The sequence below is a fragment of the Artemia franciscana genome, chromosome 11 (assembly GCF_032884065.1).
Source record: "Artemia franciscana chromosome 11, ASM3288406v1, whole genome shotgun sequence".
NCBI classification, from domain to species: domain Eukaryota; kingdom Metazoa; phylum Arthropoda; class Branchiopoda; order Anostraca; family Artemiidae; genus Artemia; species Artemia franciscana.
Genome location: NC_088873.1, coordinates 22917437 through 22938226, shown reverse-complemented (window position 1 = coordinate 22938226; position 20790 = coordinate 22917437). Strand labels below are relative to the sequence as shown.

General features: G+C 36.5%; 3 protein-coding genes across 5 annotated transcripts in view; 2 read left to right on the top strand and 1 right to left on the bottom strand.

Annotated features, from left to right (window-relative positions):
- LOC136032972 (FMR1-interacting protein NUFIP1-like) overlaps window positions 1-20790 on the top strand; it is a 34776-nt gene that overhangs the window by 2567 nt on the left and 11419 nt on the right. For all 3 annotated transcript variants that reach the window (XM_065713474.1, XM_065713476.1, XM_065713475.1), the window contains exon 2: window positions 13528-14027. In XM_065713474.1, the coding sequence (XP_065569546.1) occupies window positions 13537-14027 (491 nt within the window). In that variant the 5' untranslated portion in view covers window positions 13528-13536. The remainder of the gene's footprint in view (window positions 1-13527; window positions 14028-20790) is intronic.
- On the top strand, window positions 7650-8864 carry LOC136032571 (uncharacterized). The gene has a single exon (XM_065712841.1). The coding sequence runs from the start codon at window positions 7650-7652 to the stop codon at window positions 8862-8864; it is 1215 nt and encodes a 404-aa protein (XP_065568913.1).
- Window positions 12633-13025, bottom strand: LOC136032570 (uncharacterized). Its single transcript, XM_065712840.1, has one exon. It carries the CDS (start codon window positions 13023-13025, stop codon window positions 12633-12635), a length of 393 nt encoding a protein of 130 aa, XP_065568912.1.

Sequence of the window (20790 nt, the reverse complement as noted above, 5' to 3'; positions counted from 1 at the left end):
CCCTTTCCTTCTATTTTGGATCCATCAGTATAAATTAGACAGAAATTTTGAAATTCTTCTGTGATATGTTTGTTAAATTCCATTTTTGTGTATAGTGGATTTCTTTCGTTTTTTAGTATTTTTTCTATGGTACAGGGTATTTGCATCCAAAGCCATGGTGGGGTTTCTATGGGTTTCTTATATTGCAACATTCTAGTAATAGAGAAATTCAAGCCTTCTACTCTCATCAGTGCTTCTGCTTTGTCAAATGGGTTTAGATGTTTCCTTAGTTTATTTGGGTTAATGGTATGGAATAGTCCATGCTTGACAATATGTTTCTTGATTGGATGATTTTTATCTGCTGTCCATAGTTTTTGAATATATTTAAGTAATAGTACATCTCTTCTTGTTGACAGTTTTTCTATACCAGATTCAATTCATAAGAATGGAATTGGTGTGGTATGTTTTGCGCCAAAAGCAATCCTTATAGCTGTGTTTTGTATAACTTCTAACTTATTTAGCTGACCTTCATTTGCACTGCCATATATAGTGGCCCCATATTCAATTTTTGGTCATATATACTTGATATAAAATTCTCTCATTACTGCTGGGTTAGCTCCATACCTCCCCCCTGCCATCATTTTCATAAGATTTGTCTTTTTAAGGCATGATATTTTCAGATTTTCTATATGTTTGGTAAATCTCATCTTACAGTCCAGTATTATCCCTAGCGCTTTATATTCTTTTACTATTTCTATATTTTCTCCATACTTGCCCATGTTTCTATTTGGAGAAGTATTTGTTGGGCTTCTTTTTCAGCTTCCTCTACAGTATCCTGGACAGTCCAAGTCTTATTGTCATCAGCAAAAATACAGCCATTGCATGCATCATCTTTAATAGGAATGTCATGTTCAGATATGTTATAATAATCAGGACCAAGGACACTCCCCTGTGGAACTCCTCTTTTAATTTGAACCTTGTTTTCTGATTTTGACTCTCCAACAAGTACAGCAACTTCTCTGCCAGACATATATTCTATTGAAAAATTAATCAGTGTGCCTTGGATGTTTGCTTTTACAAGTCCATTTAATATTTGTCAGTGAACAATGTTGTCAAATGCACCTTTAACATCTAGAAATATAAGTATCATGACTTTCCTGTTATTTAATGCATAGAGTGAATCTCTCAAAATGCTTAGAAGACTGTCAGTTGTGCTTCTCCCTTGTCGGAATCCATTTTGAATATCCTGAAGAATTTGTGTTTTTTCCACTGTGTAAACCAACCTTGTTTTGACCAGTCTTTCATAGATCTTTCCTACAACCAGCAGCAATGTTATAAATCAGTGATTTTCCATTAAATTATTTTTACCTGGTTTTGGTATCATTAAAGCTATGCCTTTTTTCCAACAATCTGGAAATCTTCCCTCTTTCCATAAAACGTTAATTATTTTCAATAGTTCTTGTCTCCATCTAGTTGGAAGATTCTTCAATAATGCTGGGTGGATTCTATCTGGCCCAGGGGCTGTTTCTGGCAATTTATTTAACACAACTTCTAGTTCTACATCTGTGAAAGGCAAATTGTATGGTTCATTACTTTCCTCCTCTGCAAGTTTTCTTGCTTTAGAAAATACTTTAGAGTGAAGGACGTCATAATAAATGGATCCTCTTTGCCTATGGTCTGACTTAGGTGCCTAACTCCTGCTTCAGCTTTCTTCTTGTCATCAAATATTAGCTCTCCATTAAATTGCACTGGGGTGTTTGGATTTGGAGGGTTATTTCTACTACCCATTCTTTTTATAAATTTGTAGACTTTCCCATATGAATCTCTAAAATTTAAACCCTCTACAAACTTTGTCCATGAATCACTTCGAGCATCACTTGTGGCTCTTACAAATTTTGCTTTAGCTTGCTTTAGTTTAATGTAGTTCTCTGTAGATAGAATTTTTCCATAGTTGTTTGCTGCCCTAATCATTGCTTTCTTGTATTCTTTCAGTATTCCACCATATAGGTTCTTTGTGGCTAGTCTTCCCTTTTCTGCTCTGTGGTATGATTTTTTCTGCTGTCTCCAGCAGAAGTTGTTGGAATTTGCAAATTTTGTCCTCTATGTTTTGAAAAGAATTGAGTTCTTTCTCCAGTTCAATAGATCCCAGACTTGTTCTGTACTCTTTCCAATTAGCTTTTTTGAAAATGAACCTTGGCTGGTTATCAATATTTGGGCTTTCAATTTTGCCTTCAATATCCACAATTACAGGAAAGTGGTCACTGATGAGGTCACTATTTATTTCTGATGTGACAACTGTCTTAGTTGCCATTCTACCACATGCAAAGGCTAAATCAATTGTTGAATATAAACCCCTGTGTGGATTTGCCCTAGTGGGTAACCCATAATGTGCCAAAAGAATTATTTCATCTTGTCCTTCTAGGATTTTCTCCAAGGCATTTCCACTACCATTTTTATTTCCACAACCACACCAAATATCAGAGTGGGCATTAAAATCCCCAACTATTAAAAACTCTTCTGTTGGTTTTACAGCATTTTTTACTAAATTAAAAACAGTCTCCAAATCCATATTGTTTCCTTCTGGGTTATACACATTGGCTAATATCAGTGCTGGTTTTCTATATCTATAAACTCTACACAACAACACTTCTACCTTCTGACTTACTAATGATCCAAAATTTAATACCTGATGGTACACTGTCTTTTTGATGGCTGTAATCAATCTGCCTCTTCTACCTTCTTCTCGATCCTTTCGAATAATGTGAAAATCTTTCATTAAACATGTATCTCTGCTTGTCAGCCATGTTTCTTGTAGGCAGATAATATCAATTTCTTTATTCTTTGCAAAGTTTTCAATTAAGTCCTTTTTAACTCTTTTGACTGATTGAGTGTTGAAAGATAAAATTCTCATTTAAGGGCTTATGTTGATTAGCTTTAGAATTTCACTTGATTCTAGTTTCTCATTGAATAATGTTTTCACAAGAGAGCATAACTTCTGGACCCTTTCTTGTAATTCCAAGTCCCTCAAGTCAACCACTTCTGGTGCACTTGAAACAAAAATCACTAGCTTTGTTAGAATGTCTTTTTGGATTTGGTTTTGTTCATTGATCTCTATGGCCTTTTTCTTATTTAATGCATCTGCATAGGATCTATATGCTATGGAAGCCATATTAAAGCCAATATTTTTTTCTTGAGATAATTTTAAAATATTTTTATTTTGATCTCTTAACCTACACAATCCAGAAGTAGAAGAATGGTTACCCCTACAATTTACACAGCTATACTTTTGGAATTTTTCTTCTTTTAATATTACTTTCCTTTTGTTGTATTTCCAGTTTTTCAATCACATTTTGAATATTTGTGTCTATTCTCCAAGTTTTGAAAATTCTTTATAAAACAAACACCCAAGAGCCATCTAGCTAACGTAACCTAATTTATCAATATATGCCTATTAATATTTTTTTGGTATATGGCAGTGATTGTGTTTAACTTTATATGTATACTATTTGAAAATGGGTAAATAGAGGGAAATCTATGTTTGTTTTTCATTATTTTGTTAAAGAATTTATTCAACAGTGAAAGAAGCAATGGCAATGTTCTCTCACTTCAAAATATGTCAAGTTGATTATTTTCCATATTATGAAGTAAGACTTGTTTTCTTGACATGCCCCCCTTATGTAGTTGAATGGTCATATATTTACACCAAATTTTACCTTGACTGCTATTAAATCTGGTTAATATTTATTAATTTACTGCTTCTGAAGGAACCTGGCTAAACAATTAAAAGCTTTTGGGTAAAATTCCAAGTACTTAAGCAGCTAATCGCCACTTAAAGTGTTGAATCAATATAAAATCTACATCATATTACCTAGAAATTGGGTATTTTTTTTTCTTTCTTCCTTAATTTAGCAATGAAGAAACTGAACTGATCTCTTGATGCCTTTTTTATGCTGTTTCCACATAGGTTATAATAATTGCTTCAGGGGCAAAGTCCCTTTTAAGCCCTTAAAGAGGCCTTAACAGGTAACTTATATTGATATAATTTTAGACAAGCTACTTTTGGCTATCCTAGAAAGAGGTTAGGTTAAGAAAATAGAACTTCCAGTTATAAACCCAGGGCCAAAAGCATACTTTGTGAAGGTATTGCTGTGTTACCCTCACCTAATTCTAAGGCTTAGAAGTTTGCCTACTTGACAGATCTATACCAATTTAAATTGAAAAAAAATATAATTTGTTCTGGTTTTCAGTTTTTTTTCTTTGATTCTAGCTTTGAAAATACAATTCCTATTATCTGAAAGAATTTTTAAGCCATATAAATGAATTGTTTTCTAAATTTAAGAAATACATTTTTAGATCTTTGAAACCTCATAAATTGGGATTAAACCATTCCATAGGTCTTGTACAGGACATTCAGGTAGTTTTTTTTTTTTTTTTAATTACCTATTTGATAGCTGAATGAAGTTTAATACAATCAGTTATATAACCTTTGTCTATGTCTATATATGGCAAATAATAAATCTTATTTTTTGTTGTAACACAATGATTGTAGCACAATGGATTGATGCTCTGCTTGGCAATATAGGGCCCAGGGTTTAATACCTGCTGCAGAAAGGTTGGGCAACAAGCTTGCTACTTGTTCCTGTAAAAACAACCAGGAACTGAAATGTCAATTCAACACCCTAGGTACCAGCAATGGCTCTGGAGGATCTTGATCCTTTTTTTATTTTTATCTTTGTTGTGTGTCATTGAAATATAAACAAAAAGTAAAGGTCTTGTACAGGATAGAGAAAAATGCAAAATATCAAAATAAAAAGTTTACATTTAAAAGTCTGTGAAGTTTGAATATTTAAAACCTATTCAACCCTACATAGTTAATTTTGACATTCTTAAGTTAAATCTTAGCTTATTATTTTTCATAATATACATGTACTTTGATAATGTTTTAACTTTCAAAAGTCAAGGTCTCATACACAAAATTGAAAAAGTCTTGTACAGGACACTGAATTTTTTACATTACTGGTACCATTTAGCCAAAAATTATGTACATATATCAAAAATAAAACTTTTAAATACAGTATGGATATTAATCCTACACATTTAAGTTTAAAATAACTAAATTCATAGGTTAAGTTTTCATATTTTAAAAGATTAACAGCAGGCAAACAGTTACAAATATGTAAGCAATTAAAATTCACCGAATTGAATGAATATTACTTGATAATTTACATAAATAAATTTATTTAAGACTGAAATAGCAAAAATTATGACTAAAAAAAACTAATAAATAGTTTTTAAACTAAAAAAAACTAAAAAAAGGTAAAAAACTAAAAACTAAAAAAAACTGAAAAAACTAAAAAAAGGCAAAAACTAAAAAAAAAAACTAAAAACTAATAAAAAAACTAAAAAAGCTAAAAAACTAAAAAAACTAAAAAAAGGTAAAAAACAAAAAAAAACTAAAAACTAAAAAAGAAAAAACTAAAAAAAAGGAAAAAACTGAAAAATAAGAGAAAAAGAAAACTAAAAAAATATTAATAAATATAAAAAATATAAATATAAATATAATATAAATTAGCAATCAACAAAGCACCGAGACACAAATGACGACCGGGACACAGGGAGTATAAATGACGACCAGGACATAAGTAAAAAAAAAAAACTAAAAAACCAACTAGGTGTTGGGGTGGCGCGAAGCGCCACCCCAACAGCTAGTATATATATATATATATATATATATGTGTGTGTGTGTGTGTGTCTTTGTTTGCAAACAAATATATTTGCAAGTTTGTTAGAAACAGTTTCTCAAAAATATTTTACATAAATTGCAAAGCAGCTGTTTTGAGTTTTAGTTTCACTTTTATTTGAAAAACTTTGTTTTTCTTAGATTAATTTTTGCCTGTTTTTAGGTTCTAAAAATATGGACAATAAACCTTATAAAAAGTTTTTTTTTACCCTGACAAAGGAAATAATAAAGTTAACATTAGTTTTTTTCTAAAATATGGGATCAAATATAAGTTTAATTTTACAGCTCTCTTATATGTAGCCTTTAAATATCTGGGATTTGTCACATAAAACGAGTCCATGGGGTATTTATCCTTTGTATCTTCAAGGAATTGCAAGTATCAATTATCTATGAAATTATGAAAAGAATTTAGGATGTGTAGTTAATGTTTTCTATAATTAGAGAAAATAAATTTTAATCAAGATATTTGTCTGAGATTTGGCAGTGCTTGAGCACTGGGGTTCTTAGTCTACCATTAGATTCCTTATATTATGCTCTTTCCAATTATCATGGCTGCTTTCCTGACGATGTATCCCCATCCCATGGTCCAAGGCATACACTTAGATGGTCCCAAATAATGTGTTTTCCTTTTAATCAATTCTTGTGATATTTCATAGCCTTGGTTCTTTGTTACAATGGGTTTTTGCAGCTCTAACTTAATGACATTCAGTTTCACTTGAGCAAGCACAATAGAATTGTGAATATAAATTTAACTTGAAATGATTTAAAACAGTGGTTAACAATAGAAGGAAACATGATAATCTGATTTATAAAATCATGCTGCATATTTTGAAGTAAAAATTTCGTTGTTTTAGTGTTTTATTTAATTTTAAGGCAACCTAATGAAGAACAAACCTTATTCCATATTAACTATTTAAGAATGTGCCTATATTAAAAAAAAATTTAAAAGGAAGAGTCGCCATTTGTAGCTGATTAAGGAATGACAACTATGATTTTGATGAATCTTAATGATGAAAGTTTACTGCAAAAACCAGTCATTGGAAATTTCAAAATAGACTGTAACTGCACAAAATGGTGTTGATATGAATTGAAAATTACGCCATTAGAATCTCCATAAAAAAAAACCCGTTAAGGAAAATTATGGTCCTCTGTCTTAAGTATGGTAACAAGAAAAATCACTTTTTTCACATGGAAAGCAGTGATGTGTCTCCTTTTATTTATTACCTTGCTTCTCCTTTGTTTCTTTTTTCTGTGCCTGCTGACATCAATATTTTCAAAGGATAGGCTTACAAAAAAAAAACATTGCTATTTGGATTATTATCCTAAGCCATCCCTGAATAATTCCATAGTAGGGGAGATGTGGGGAAGATGGGACAAGGGTCAGACATGGTACCTTTGTGAAAAAAAAATTGTTCAAAAATCCCGCCTGAATGACGAACGACGTGCCATCTATCAGTAAGTATGCATGTGTTTTCCTGAAGAAATCGAGAAACATTTTCATCAGAGATTTTAGGTAAGAGTTTTTTTATGGGTGTTTGAGTAAGAAAAAGGACCTGGTTTTTACAAAAAATCTTTTGAACAGTTCGTCGGAGGGTATTGAATGTTTTTTGTCTGAAGTAGTTTTCTATAGGCTACAAAATGTTGTTCAGTGGTTGACCTGAACTACCATCTAGGGGCAGAAGATGAAGTTTGTGTGGAGAGCTACCTGTTTAGGTACTCTGGGACACGTGTTCCTGGGTACCCTGGGACACTTTTTGTCCATTGTGTCCCAGGGTACCCTCATTTCAACAACTGATAATGTAATGTAAAGGTCAAGCTGTGAGACGGAACTGCCTGATATACACCAGATAATCTTTCAAACTGTGTTAGCCATGGCAATAATAAAAACTGTTCTTTGCTTTTCGTTCCTAAAAGTATCGTTTTTTGCAGAATGCCGAGGAAGAGGAAGTCTGATCCCTCTCTTTATGCCTTGGACGAAGAAAACATGAAGGCTGCTGTAATGGCTCACTTAAAAGATGGAATGCCAATGAGATCTGCAGCAACACTGCATGCTGTTCAGAAATCGACACTTTCTCGGTACTGTAAGGCATATTCCGCGTTGGCAGACGAAGAAAAAGTTGCATTTCGCTTCACACCACGCTATGATGTGAAAAAAGTATTCTCTTCTGAAATGGAAGATTCACTCGAATCTTATATTCTACTTTCATCACGAATGAACTACGGACTTACGAAAAAACGGACAAAGAAATTAGCTTGGGAATTTGCCAAGGCGAACACCCTGAAATACCCTAAATCATGGGATGACAATGAAGCAGCAGGAGAAGACTGGTATAAAGGTTTCATGGAGAGACATACAAGAATTTCCTTGAGGAGACCGGAAAGCACCAGCCTTCATCGCAACCTTGGTTTCAGCCGTGCTGCAGTTGACACATTCTATAAACATCTTGAAGAGCTACAGTCGAAGTTTCATTTTCCAGCTGACCGCACCTACAACATGGATGAGACGGGCTTATCGAATGTTCAACAGAAATGCCCGAAGGTACTTTGCCCTAAAGGTGTAAAGCAGCTAGGAGCAACTACATCACAGGAAAGAGGAAAACTAGTTACAATGGTTGGAACTATCAATGCGATGAGAAGCTTCATTCCCCCTTACCTTATCTTTGGAAGGACCCGCTTTGTTGAAAGACTCTTAGATGGGGCACCACCAGGGACAAAAGCTGTCGCCAGTGGAAAGCCCGGAAATGCATGGATGACGACCGAGTTATTCCTTGGCTACTTTGAGCACTTTAAAAGGTACGTAAGGTGCTCTCCTGAGCAACAAGTCCTTCTTCTCATGGACAACCATGATAGTCACATGAGCTACAGCTTCATTTCTGCTGCGAAAGAGATGGGGTTGCAAATACTGACATTTCCTCCACACACGTCAAACAGGCTGCAGCCCCTTGATGTGACCGTCTATTCACCACTTAAAACATATTTCTACCAAGCTATTGAAAACTGGCTAAGAAACCATCCTGGAAGACCAGTCACGGAATACGAAATCTCTGAACTTCTTGGGGTTGCTTTCCCTAAAGCATTCAACCCAACCAACATAATGAGTGGTTTTTCTAAACCAGAAATCCATCCGTTTAATCCCAATGTCTAGGAAGAATCAGACTTTCTTCCATCCCTGACTCCTGTCAGCAATCCCTGCGATCCGACAGATGAAGTGCAGATCAATGTCGGCGCAGGGAGCAGCTCATCAACGCAAGCGGACAGTGGGCTGTCAGACAGGGAGTCAGTGGGTGCTGGTGGTTCAGTCTGTGTTCTGCTCGATCAAATACTTCCCCTTCCTAAACGTCAAATTGATATTCAGAAAAAAAAGGAGGAAGGAAGCCTGGCCAGTCCAAGATTTTGACTGCAACCCCCGTTAAGGATGCCATTTCTGAAACAGAGAGGCAGAGAGACCTGAAGAGAAAAAAGAAGGAAGAAGCAAAGGAAAATGAAAAACAGAAGATAACGAAAAGAAAGCAAGATAAAAAAAGAGATCAAGCAAAGGTGGCTTTAGATTTTAGCGACAGTAGTGATGCTGCTTCTGTTGAGCTCTGTGCTGACACTGATGATTCCTTGCACCTGAGTGACATGGAAGAGACTGTGAAAGAACCAACGGAGATAAAGCCTAGCGATTTTGTACTGGTTAGGTACGTCAGTAAGAAAAGTTCAAAGTATTATGCTGGTGAAGTCTTGGAGATTGAACTGGAAGGGTACAGTGTGAACTTCCTAAAACGGAAAGTCCCTACGTGGAAATTCGTATTTCCACAGCCAAAGGACGAAGCCTTTATCACGACAGATGAGATCGAGTTACGCCTACCAAGACCGAATCTTAGTGGAGGCACAGAACGGGCTGTGAAAGCCCTGACTTTTGATATTGACCTTTCGCAGTTCCCCGTTGAATGAATAATGTTACAAGTTTTTTTATTATGTTTTTATTTTCATTGAAGTTGACTATAGGTTTGTAATAAATGAAATTTGATCATTAAGTGCACTGTGTCCCAGAGTACCCTTAACCGTGTCCCAGAGTACCTTGGGGTCAGGGTACTCTGGGACAGAAGAGGGGGGTTCGGAAAATCATTGGTACCAAAAAGATAGATTAAGAAAATAATCTACAAAAATCTGGGAGAAAGCCCAAGCAATTCCACTTAAGTGAGTAGCAGAATCAGGCGATTTGGCCAAAGCGTTCTCCAGATATTGGACATGCACTTGAAAATGTCCTAGGGTACCCACATCTCCCCTAGAGATCTAGCAGCTTGTTTCTTACCTTTTGTAAATAGCCTTATCTAACCAAAGTTTTCTTCTTCAGTTTTGTGCAGGTTTAATTGAAGTATCTTACAATATTTTAAGCATATGATCCATTGAAAATAGATACAGCATGCCATCTAATGAACTTAGCTGTGCAACAGTCCAAACTGAAGTGACTCCAGCTTAATCGCTGCAGTTTCCAGGCAAGCTTCTACAGCATCTATCTTTCCTCATCAGCTGTGACATGTGTCTTATGGAAATAATACTCCATGCATTGTTTCCGGTAATGTCGACTCACTTTCAAATAAACTTTTTGAATCCAAAATGCACTTCAATGGATGATGAGTTGATTTTCTCATCATCTTCTTGATGATCATCTTCTCATCATCATCTTTCATCTTATTGTTTTCAGCTTATTGGGCCTAGTAACCGCTTTACTTTTGTAATAGTTTTTCTTTTAGTATTAATAAATTGATTGATTGATTTTACTGGACTAGTTGAGGTCCTGCTAAAAAAACAACAAAACAGTAACAACTGGCCTCCTCAACGTTGCTAAAAAGTACAGCTGATTTAATAATCATTGGTGACTTTAACTTCCCCAATGTTCAGAAGGTTGATACCATTGGTTATTCTGTATCTAGTACGGCAGATTCACCTTCTTCTTCTGTTTCAGCAAATGAGTTTTTTTCAACTGAAAGTTAGAGCAACATTAAAACTTAAAACGGACAGAAGGGAGTTGGCCTGTCCTCGACACCTTGCGCTTTACGTTGAAGTTTGAATTTTGTCCAAATTCTTTAAGAATGAGTCCTGAAACGTACCTTAGACCTTAGTTCCTCCAACGCCATAGGGCAACAGTGAGACTCCGCCATTCTTCTCGAAGCTGGGTAGTAGCTAATACATCCGCCCAGTCTGGTACAGCAGCAGTGTTTATTGTTGCTTGGTCTTTTTTTTATGTCCAGCGCAGAGTATTCTTCAACCTGCATCTGCGTCTTGAGCCCCTTGGATTCCCTTGGAACATCATTTTCAATTGTCTACTGTCTGGCATGCATAGTACATGACCAAGAAAGCACCCTATACTTGATTATTTCTGTGATGGATGGTAGCATAGTGTGGGTTCGTATTTGTTCGTTGGTGACTCGGTACCACCGACTTCTGTTATGGATCTCTTTAACTATTTTGCCTCTCTCTTTAACAATGTTGCCAAGGTATCGAAAGCATGACACTTGCTTGACTCTTTCGTCCTTATGGAAGATCTCGAGAGGTTGGTTGGTGAAAACAGCCATACATTTCGTCTTCTTTACGTTAATGTTTAGTCCCTCTTTTTCGGCTTGGTCTATTGCACTGTTAAAGAATTCTTGCAGGCTAGCCTTGTCTTCATCTAGGAGGGTTAGGTCATCAGCAAATTCTATATCTGACAGTTGTTTTGAGTTGCTAATTCTTACTTCTTTGCCGTTTGTATTTCGGAAGATGAAAGTGATGACAATGATGAAAGGAGGGGAGACAGCACACATCCCTGCTTAACCCCCGAAGCGATTTTGAACCATCTTGTGTCACTAGTAGGCCTACTGGTACGAACGCAGCATTCTGTTTCTTTGTACATGGCCATGATCATATTTATGTACATTGCCATGATCATATTTACTATCTTCTCTGGGGAGCTATAGGCTAGTGGGATAAAATCCCACTGTTTTTTCGAAGTCTCTGAATAATATCAGCAATATCCTGCTCTGTTCATTGCTCTCTTTTATCAGCATTTTGCATAATGAAGATAAGGTCAGCGCAAGCTCTCCTAGGTCTAAAGCCACTTTGTTCCTTGCAGAAGTTTTGGTCGATCTGATTGATGATTCTATTTAGTAGGCGATCCCTCTCCAGTTTCCACAAGACTGGGCATCTCCTTTCTTTAAATAGTTTTACTATAATGCCTTTGCTCCAGTCTTTGGGAACTCCTTCTGTTTCCCAGACGGTTCTGAAAAGGGTGAGCCAAATGCCTTGATGATCGCCTTGTGCGCTATTCTTCTGTCTCTTTAAGGCAGTGCGTTCAGCTATGGTCATCCATGTTTCATCAGAAATTCATCTCTCTTTAAGTCTCTTTCAGATGCCTAGGATCTCTTCTGCAGATTCTGTATAGGCAGACGAGAGTACAGACCATATTAATTCAATGCTTCCTGCGTCTTCGGTGTTGTGACTTCCCAGTACTTCAAAGCGATTTTTGAGAGATAGATAGAACTTTCTTTTCGTTTCTGCTTTGTTCAGCTTGTCCACATCAAAAATTGTCTGAGTTTGTCTATTTCGTTTCTGAGCTAAGTTTGATCTGGACCTTGGTGATAACTCATTCATGGTCTGAACCTAAGTCAGCTCTTCTCATGGTTCTTACATCCAAGGGACTTCTACTTCGAGCTTTACTCCATATAATCGATCTAATTTTCTATTCTGTGGTCTGGGGACGTCCAAGTGTATTTGTGAATGTTCTTATGTGGAAATAACGTTCCGTTTATCAACAACACGTGTTCAATAGCTAGGTTGATCAACAGGGAGACGTTTTCATTTAGGTTACTGACGCCATGCCTCCCAATAATGCTGTGTGTGTATTCTGTGTTGTCACCAACTTTCGCATTAAAGTCTCCAAGAACACACATTATGTCATGCTGAGGTGCAGCTCTTTTATGACATCTTTCAAGGTACGGTACAATTTATCTTTGATATCGCTGTTTGCGTCATTTATCTGAGCATAGACTGAAACCAGTATCATTTTAGCGTGTAGGAAAGCAAACCTGGCTGTGAAGATACGGCTGTTGAATGGTTTCCATTCTAGTAAAGCTTTGGAAGCTTTTGTGTTCAAAAGTAGACTGACTCCATCACGGTGGTGGTCATCCTGTCCAGAGAAAAGGAATTCATATCCTTTCTGTATTCCTGTCCTGATGCTGAGGGGACGAACCTTGCTTGTAGCAAGGATGTCCAGCTTAAGTTTCAATGCCTGCTCGACAAGTTCATCAAGTGTACTATCCTCTCGCAATGTCCTTGCATTCATAGGCATAGGTATTTTTTGCAGTCGTAAAATCAGTCCGTGGGCATGCAGTATTTTTCATCATTGAGAAGTCCAGGTTATTTATCACTGATGTTTCTTTAACCATTAATTTATCCAGGGAATGGATGGCTAGCCCATAGTCCTGGCCCCCTCCTCCTTTCTCAACACGGGCTTGGGACTGGCTATGGCGAAGTTAAATGGTCCCATTATATAGACGTTTGGCTATTAAATGGCCAAACTGCTATGGCTTGAAACATAAGGACCGTTTAATTAGAGCAACAAGAAGCCTTTTCAAAGGTACTAAAAAACTTTAGCGTAAAGAGCGAAGTGTTGAGGAGGTTGTATCTCCCTTCATATACGTAATAATTTCTGTTCGTTTAAAGTTTTCATTATTCTTACTTTAAGTGGAAAAATTTTGTTTTTTCATTCAATATATAATTTTGTTTTATTATTTAATTTTCTATTTAGTAATTTTATTCAATTTTGTATCCCTATCTGCTTATAGATCAGTGTTATGGAGGATTATGAAGAAGGCCAATGTTCTGATCAAGATGAATTTGTTGTCGAGCACAAAAAGAGCACCTTCAAGACAAATACTATCTGGTCTGAAATAATAGAAGAAAGACAGTGGAACTCTCCAATTTCAAGTCACCAGAATTACCAAGCACGGAATTTTCAAAGAGGCAATAGGAGTAGTAAAAACCCAAAGCAGCCATATGGTAGGTTCAATCCTTATAGCAAAGGCTATGAACAGTATCTTAAGGTTGATGACAAGTTTGATAAATATTATTGTGACAGATGTGATAGAGGTTTTAAGTTTGAAAATCAACTTGCAGAACATAATCGTGAGCATATACACTGCAAAATTGATGGATGTACATTTTTTGCACACCCCAAAATTGTGCAAAAACATATTGAAATGCAGCATGAAAGTGGACTTGCAAGTAAAGTAATGGGAATCAATACACCAGAAGACATTCAAAAATGGAAAGCAGATAGGCAAAAGTAAGTCATTGTTACAGATTATTTTCGGAAATCAGTCTATTAAAAGAAGAATTTTTGTCCAATCTTCTTCACTTTGCCTTTTTGAAAACAAATTCATATACAAGATAATTTTTTTTTAATTATGGTTAAATTTTGAATGAAATAAAAATTTTCGTTTAATTAAAAACTCTCTTTATACGATTTAGTTTTAATTCTTTGTTATTTAATGTCTTAGACATCTCTAAGGTTGGTGATGAGAAACCTTTTTACTAGTGACAGGATAATGCTGGACTTTTCTCTGATTATAAAACTAATCCTTATTGCACTAAATATCTTGATTCCATTAAAATTCCTGATTCTGAATCCGAAGATATGGATCTTTTTTATGATATTGATATCATTTAGAAGACTTTAATTTACCAATTTTTACCTAATCAAGTTGGTGTTGGGAATGTCTCCAACACAACCGTTGGCCTCAACAATTTGCTCTGTCTAAATTTCAGGCTTTGAAACTAGTTATGAAAAACATTCTCAAAAAAACAATTATAGGTTAGGAAGTTAAAGTCCCTTATAATTAGCAGTGTAACTAGGAAAAACTAAAGAGCTGTAATCACCTTCAAAGGGTTGTATTTTTGGTATTTATTTTCTTCAGCAAATTTACTTGCTTCTCGTCTTGGAATGGGCTTTGTTCCTTGGTTATGTCAATGATTTACATTTTGTATTCAACCATTGCAATTGACTCCATGTGTATCTCAACTGTATTTCAAGTATAAGCTGAAATACAAAAGATAGAATGCAATTTGCAATTGTAGAATAGCAATTTGTAGAATAGCTTATGGAATTAAAAAAAGAAGAAATAGACAGAGAAAAAAGAAGAAAAAAAGTTGAAAGAAGGAAAAAGAGAGAAAAAAACTTTGTACAATATCCAGTCTTTAATTTTTTTTTTATCCTAAATGTGTGTGCTGGGTTTCTTTGGTATTTAAAATAGCCTTAGTATTAAGTGTATTAGAATCTGAAAAACCTTCGAATTTTATTCGTATTTCAATTCTTTCATTTCCATACATTTTACAATCAAACGAATAATGAAGCCAAGTTTCATTACCAAATTACAATTCTAACGATTGTTTTCTAATTCTCAAAGAAAATGAATTCAAATTACAATGAAAAGTAATAATTTTTGTTAGTTTTTAATTAGAGAAAGTTGTCTACAATTTGAAGAAGATCAGTATGATTATTACAAAATGAAGGGTTCAGGACTTAACACCTTGAGAGAATAAATCATTCCACTTCATATGTAGGTTGTGCATGAAGTTTTCTGAATTCACTTACATTATTGGGAGTTGAAAAGGAATCACTGAATTATATAATTTTATTCAGAATTGGTATAATATGAATGCTCATAATGTGATTATAATATGAATGTCCAGCCTTCATCTGACTTGCGTACAAAGAGCTGCTGTTTGATTTCTATTTTATTTACGCCTAGTAGCGTTGTTTGACATTTGTATGTTTAATCTATAATTTTGGTTTATAAGTATGAACATGATGGATATTTTGGACATTGAACCACCGCGCAACAGGTAGAGAATTTCTGTGGTTTTTACCTCTGTTTGAAGACGGGTTGGTCAGGTCCTAGGTAGCCCTCCTCCCTATCAGCCTAGTGCACAGAACCTAGTCTTTCCAAGTTAATTATGCCTAAATATTACTGTCCCGAGTGTAGAAACCCAGCAACTGGCAGGACAGTTCAGTGAACTAAATGTAGTCAATGGTGGTATCCTAAGTGTGCAAGAATCATGCTAGGAGCAAGAGAGAAACTACCGGTATGGTTGTGCTTAAATTGTGACTTCCCCACTTCACCTTCAATTACTAGCGGTATGAAAATTCCATGCGAAGTTACGCCACGAGCAGGCCCTAGCCCTACATCCTTTATCAAAAACACACCCATAGTCACACTAAGGACTTCTAATCCCCAAACTAAGACAGTAACTAGACCCAGCAGCAAGGATCCAAACCCATGTCGAATTGTTCTGAACACGTTAGTAAAATCTCAGCTTTAGTCAACATATCACTCAAATCTCAGCTATTCCAAATGAACTATTACCACTATGATATGCCACCGAATCACTCAAATCTGATATGCCTAACTTCCAGAACTTAACTGACAAAAAACAGCAACTATTGAAACCCTAATGATGCAGTTAAATCAGTTGCGAATCCTTTCTCCTGTGCCATCCGTAGAATTATGCTTGTCTCCATTTAGCTCTCAAATGAATAATTCTATACAAGTCCCGAGCGGTCAGATTTGTAACTCATTGAGTAACGTAAAAAGTACATGCAGTTCGAGAATGATCCTTAATGACAAGGTTCAGGAAAGCGTTAAATTAGCTGACGTAAATGTAACTGACGAGAATAAGTCTCATGACCTTCAACGGACTGAAGATGAACTGCTAATTGTTTTCGAGAAAATACTTCAACAAAAATTTAGGCTTAAGTCCTTTACGAATAAAGAACTTAATATTATATGCAGGTTTTTCGAGGGTGGTTTTCGTAGAAAAAAATCGATGTCAGTATCTACATATCTGTAGGCATTTTATCCCAGGATGTTGCAAAAATGGTACCTATTCTTTCGATTATTAGTGCTTGTAAAAGTGCTTGTGATTTGGCCCATGCTTCTAGGTCTTCGATCCAACAAAGGAATTTAAATTCAACAGAATGACAAAAAACAGAAAAGCTGCCTTGGCCATGGGCCAGGCTATGTCCCCATCGGTCCCATGCCACCGTTAAGTGCCCTTGGGCCTAAACTTTCCAAGTCGATCCCTGAGTCGGTTCCGTGGTCAGTCTCGGTACACAAACTTCCCTGAGCCTATTTTGGTGGCTTCATTTCACTCTAGTAATCGACATAAATCAGTTATTGAATGTGCCAAAAATCAAATCGCGATGGAAACTGGCGCTGGCACAAGAAGCATCGGTTTACCCCTTTGATCACCCCCGCCGTCTTTTTTCCTCAGATTTTCCCCCAAGTATTTATCCTCACTTTCAGTAGATTTATCCCCCTTCTTTCAAGCCCTCAATTGATATAGTGTGCAGAGATGCTATTACTCCTATTGCTGGGATTTGAAAGCTCCTAGTTTCTCCTTCTGGTCACCCTACTGCTAGGCAAATTGATCTTGAGCCTACCAATAGTACCCCCATCCCTACTAAATATGATAAACCCTAGCCACTCCCAGAAAGTGTCCATAGACATCCTCGACCTCAAACTCCTTTTTCAAACCGCTTGCCAGATAAAACGGACGTTTCTAGTACTCATAATAGTAAATACAAGAATAGTAAATTACGTTACCGTTTCCCTAGGTTGTTATTAAGTAACACAGAAAACCTTAATTTTGAAAAACTTATTGAGCTTGAATTTACGGTGGATAAGTTAGCATCAGATTTAATTTGTATGACCGAAGTTCAGTCCCAAGACCTGGATACTCTGAAGATGGCTTATTTTAATGAGTGTATTAAACTCCGCCCGTATGATCATTGCCTTGGTTGGTAAAAAGAGTGGAGGGGTAATGAATTTTTTTCCTTATGATTTGTCGCCAAGGGTAGTAAATGTTCCAGGAATAAATGAGCATGATGAAATAATTTGGATTGAAGTTAAATCGAAAGTTCTACCACGTCCATTAATTAATATCATTGTTCGTTGTTTTTATTATTCACCCGGCCAAAAATCGGAAAAACGTAAAGATTTCTTCGAAAAACTCCATGCGTCGCTTGATTACCTCCAATCTAAGCATTCAAATACTTGGATCCTACTTACCAGTGACGACTTGACTTATTTACTTTGATTTATGTCTCCTGCTGGGTGTGGCTCAGCATTTTGAAAGACTATTTCAAGTATTTTGAAAGACTACCAGACCATCGATGTTTCGGTCTGCTGCGGGGTCGTTTCCAGGTGGCTTCTGTGGGGTTAAAGTCCAGCACGATTTTCGCAGGTAGGTGTGATGGCATTCTAAGGAGATGACTGTACCATCGTAGTGTGCTCTTCAATTTGGATGGAAAACAGTGTCTGCTGTGCTGTCAGTAGTAACTTCTCGTTGCTGACGAAGTCGAACCATATCAGACCTTCTATCCTCCTAAGGCTTTTCGTCCGGAATACATATACGGTATTGAGAGCTATGATTGTGGCTGGCCAGGTTTGGCTATTTTTTCTTTTAGTTCAGGGAGGAGTTAGCCGTCAGCAGCAATGATAGAGCCCAAGTACGTGAACTGCTGAACTACATCAACAACAGTTGTTTGGTCCAGGACCACAGGAGGGTTGGCGAGGGTAGAGGATGGATCAACGACCATAATCTTGGTTTTGTCCCAGATGACCTGTAGTCCTACTTTCGCAGCTTCTTCTTGTAGGATGTGAAGTTCTTCCACCAGTTGGTCCATGGATTTCGCCAGGAGCACCAGGTCTCTGGTAAAGTCAGCGTCCGAGAGGATGCAATTGCCAAATTTAAGTCCAAATCCAAGCCTTGAGGTCGTCTTCGCCATGGTCTATGATGACATTCAACAGTTTGGGCGCAATTGCACCACCTTGCCGACCGCCTGTACAAATTTGTAAGAACGGGCTTCATCAGCTGTTGACTTGGACGCAGCTCTCTGTTTCGCGATGGAGTGCTTCTAAGAGTCTGCAGTACTTATCTGGCAGGTCGATGGAATTCAAGATGCTCCACAGGGCATCCCGGTCGATTGAATCGAAGGCAGCTCGGAAGTCGACAAAGGCGATGAATGCTTTCTGTCGAAACTCTCTGATTTTATTGACTACTTGAGGGACTGTGAATATTTGCTCTATGGTCGATTGCTCTAGCAGAAAACTGGCTTGTTCTGGTCATTGGATTTGGCAGATAATGTTTCGGCAACGATCCAGAAGCACCATTGAGGAGAGTTCGCCAGGTACTGTGAGAAGGGTTATTCCCCGGTAATTGGCATAGTCACTTCGTCTGCCTTTCCTCTTCCAAAAGTGGATGATGATTCCTCTTGGCCAATATTCCGGAATGGACCTCCGTTTCCCACACAACAGAAAAGAGAGTCTGTAGATGAATGAGCAAGGCTGGGCCGCGTATTTCAGCAACTTTGAACTTATGCCGCTCACACCAGAGGTATTATTGCTCTTCAGCCTGTTCATCGTGCTTCTTATTTCTGAGGTGTTAAATTGATCAGTGGGAAGATCGCCGACTTCGATGGCTGGCCTTGGAGACTGATGGAGACTGTATCGGTGACAGAAATGAACTAAATACAAATCATCTTTGTCGAGAAGCTAATTTAAAACAAATTGTTTGTATCTCAGCCACAAAATGTGGTACTTCCCGTGACATTATTTGTACTAACATACATGAATTCTATCAAAGACCCAATTCCCTCCTCCCACTTGGTGTAGGGGGAGTTACCATTTTACGCTTTCGCTAAATCCGATGCAAGATCATATCCGTAAGTGAAAATTTGATGTACTTAAGTATCGACCAATTACTGACAGTAGTCTGATTAATTTTGAAACATGGCTTTCAGAAGAGCAGTGGGAAGATATATTCGCTTCCGACGAATCGAATAAGAAAGCCGAACTTTTCCAAGAAAAACTTATTAAAAATTCTTTGCTTCATTTTCCAGAGGTGAAAAAGAAAAGATGTTCTAATGACAAACCGTATATAAATGATGCAATAAAAAGTTTAATCCGACAAAAATTAAGATTGTCCGCCAAGGAAAAATTGGAGAAGCTAACCTACTAAGGAAATATATAAAGAGGCAGATTCGGAAAGCTTCAGCCCAATATAACCATAATTAAGTAAGTGAACTCTTTAAAGCCAGACCGAAATAGTGTTATAATACAGTCAAGAAAATCAGTATTAAGCAGTCAAAAATGTTGACTTTAATCATGATGTTCCCCCTGAAACTACAGACTATTCATTAAATAAACAACTTGCCACTATTGTACAAAACATCCCTGCTCTCTGAGGTGAGGGTCAAGTTTTTAGTAAAATAAAGAAACTTAAACGAACTAGTATAACTCCCATTGATATTCCGATTGAACTTATAAAAGCATTTCCTGACAAATTAACTAAGCCACTAACGCAACTTTTTAATTGCATTTCAACTTCTTTAGTTTACCCTCAGATATGGAAAATGGGGTATGTTACTCCAATCCCTAAAAAAGATACTGAACTCAATTTCGACGGCGTAAGACCAATCACTTTGACCCCCTTGTTCAGCAAAATGTGCGAAAGCTTTGTAGCAAATTTCCTCATCAGTACGGTAACAGAAAGAATACATCAACATCCCATGATCTAGTCAGTCTTTTACATTTTATTCTTAAGCATGTTGATGAGCCTGGTAAATGGCTAAACTTAATAACAATTGATTTTAAAAAGGGTTTCGATCTGATTGATCATAACAGTTTAATATCTAAGCTTTAATTGATTTTAGGGTGAACCCTGTTGTTGTGAAAATCATTCAGAGTTTTTTAATAAATAGGTTCCAAATTTTAAAATATAAGAAGTCTTTCTCTGAACCTGAGCCAGTTTTTTGTGGTGTACCTCAAGGTACCACTCTGGGTCCTATTCTGTTTCTAGTTATGATTAATAATATTGCTAATGACTGTGAAGTCCCTTGGAAATATGTTGATGACCTTACCCTTGGAGAAATTTGTGAAGCAAATGAATGTAGCAAAGCCCAAATTTTAATTGATAATGTGAAGACTAAAGCTTCCGATTCAAATATGACAGTAAATGACAGTAAATCTTCTATTTTAACTATTTCA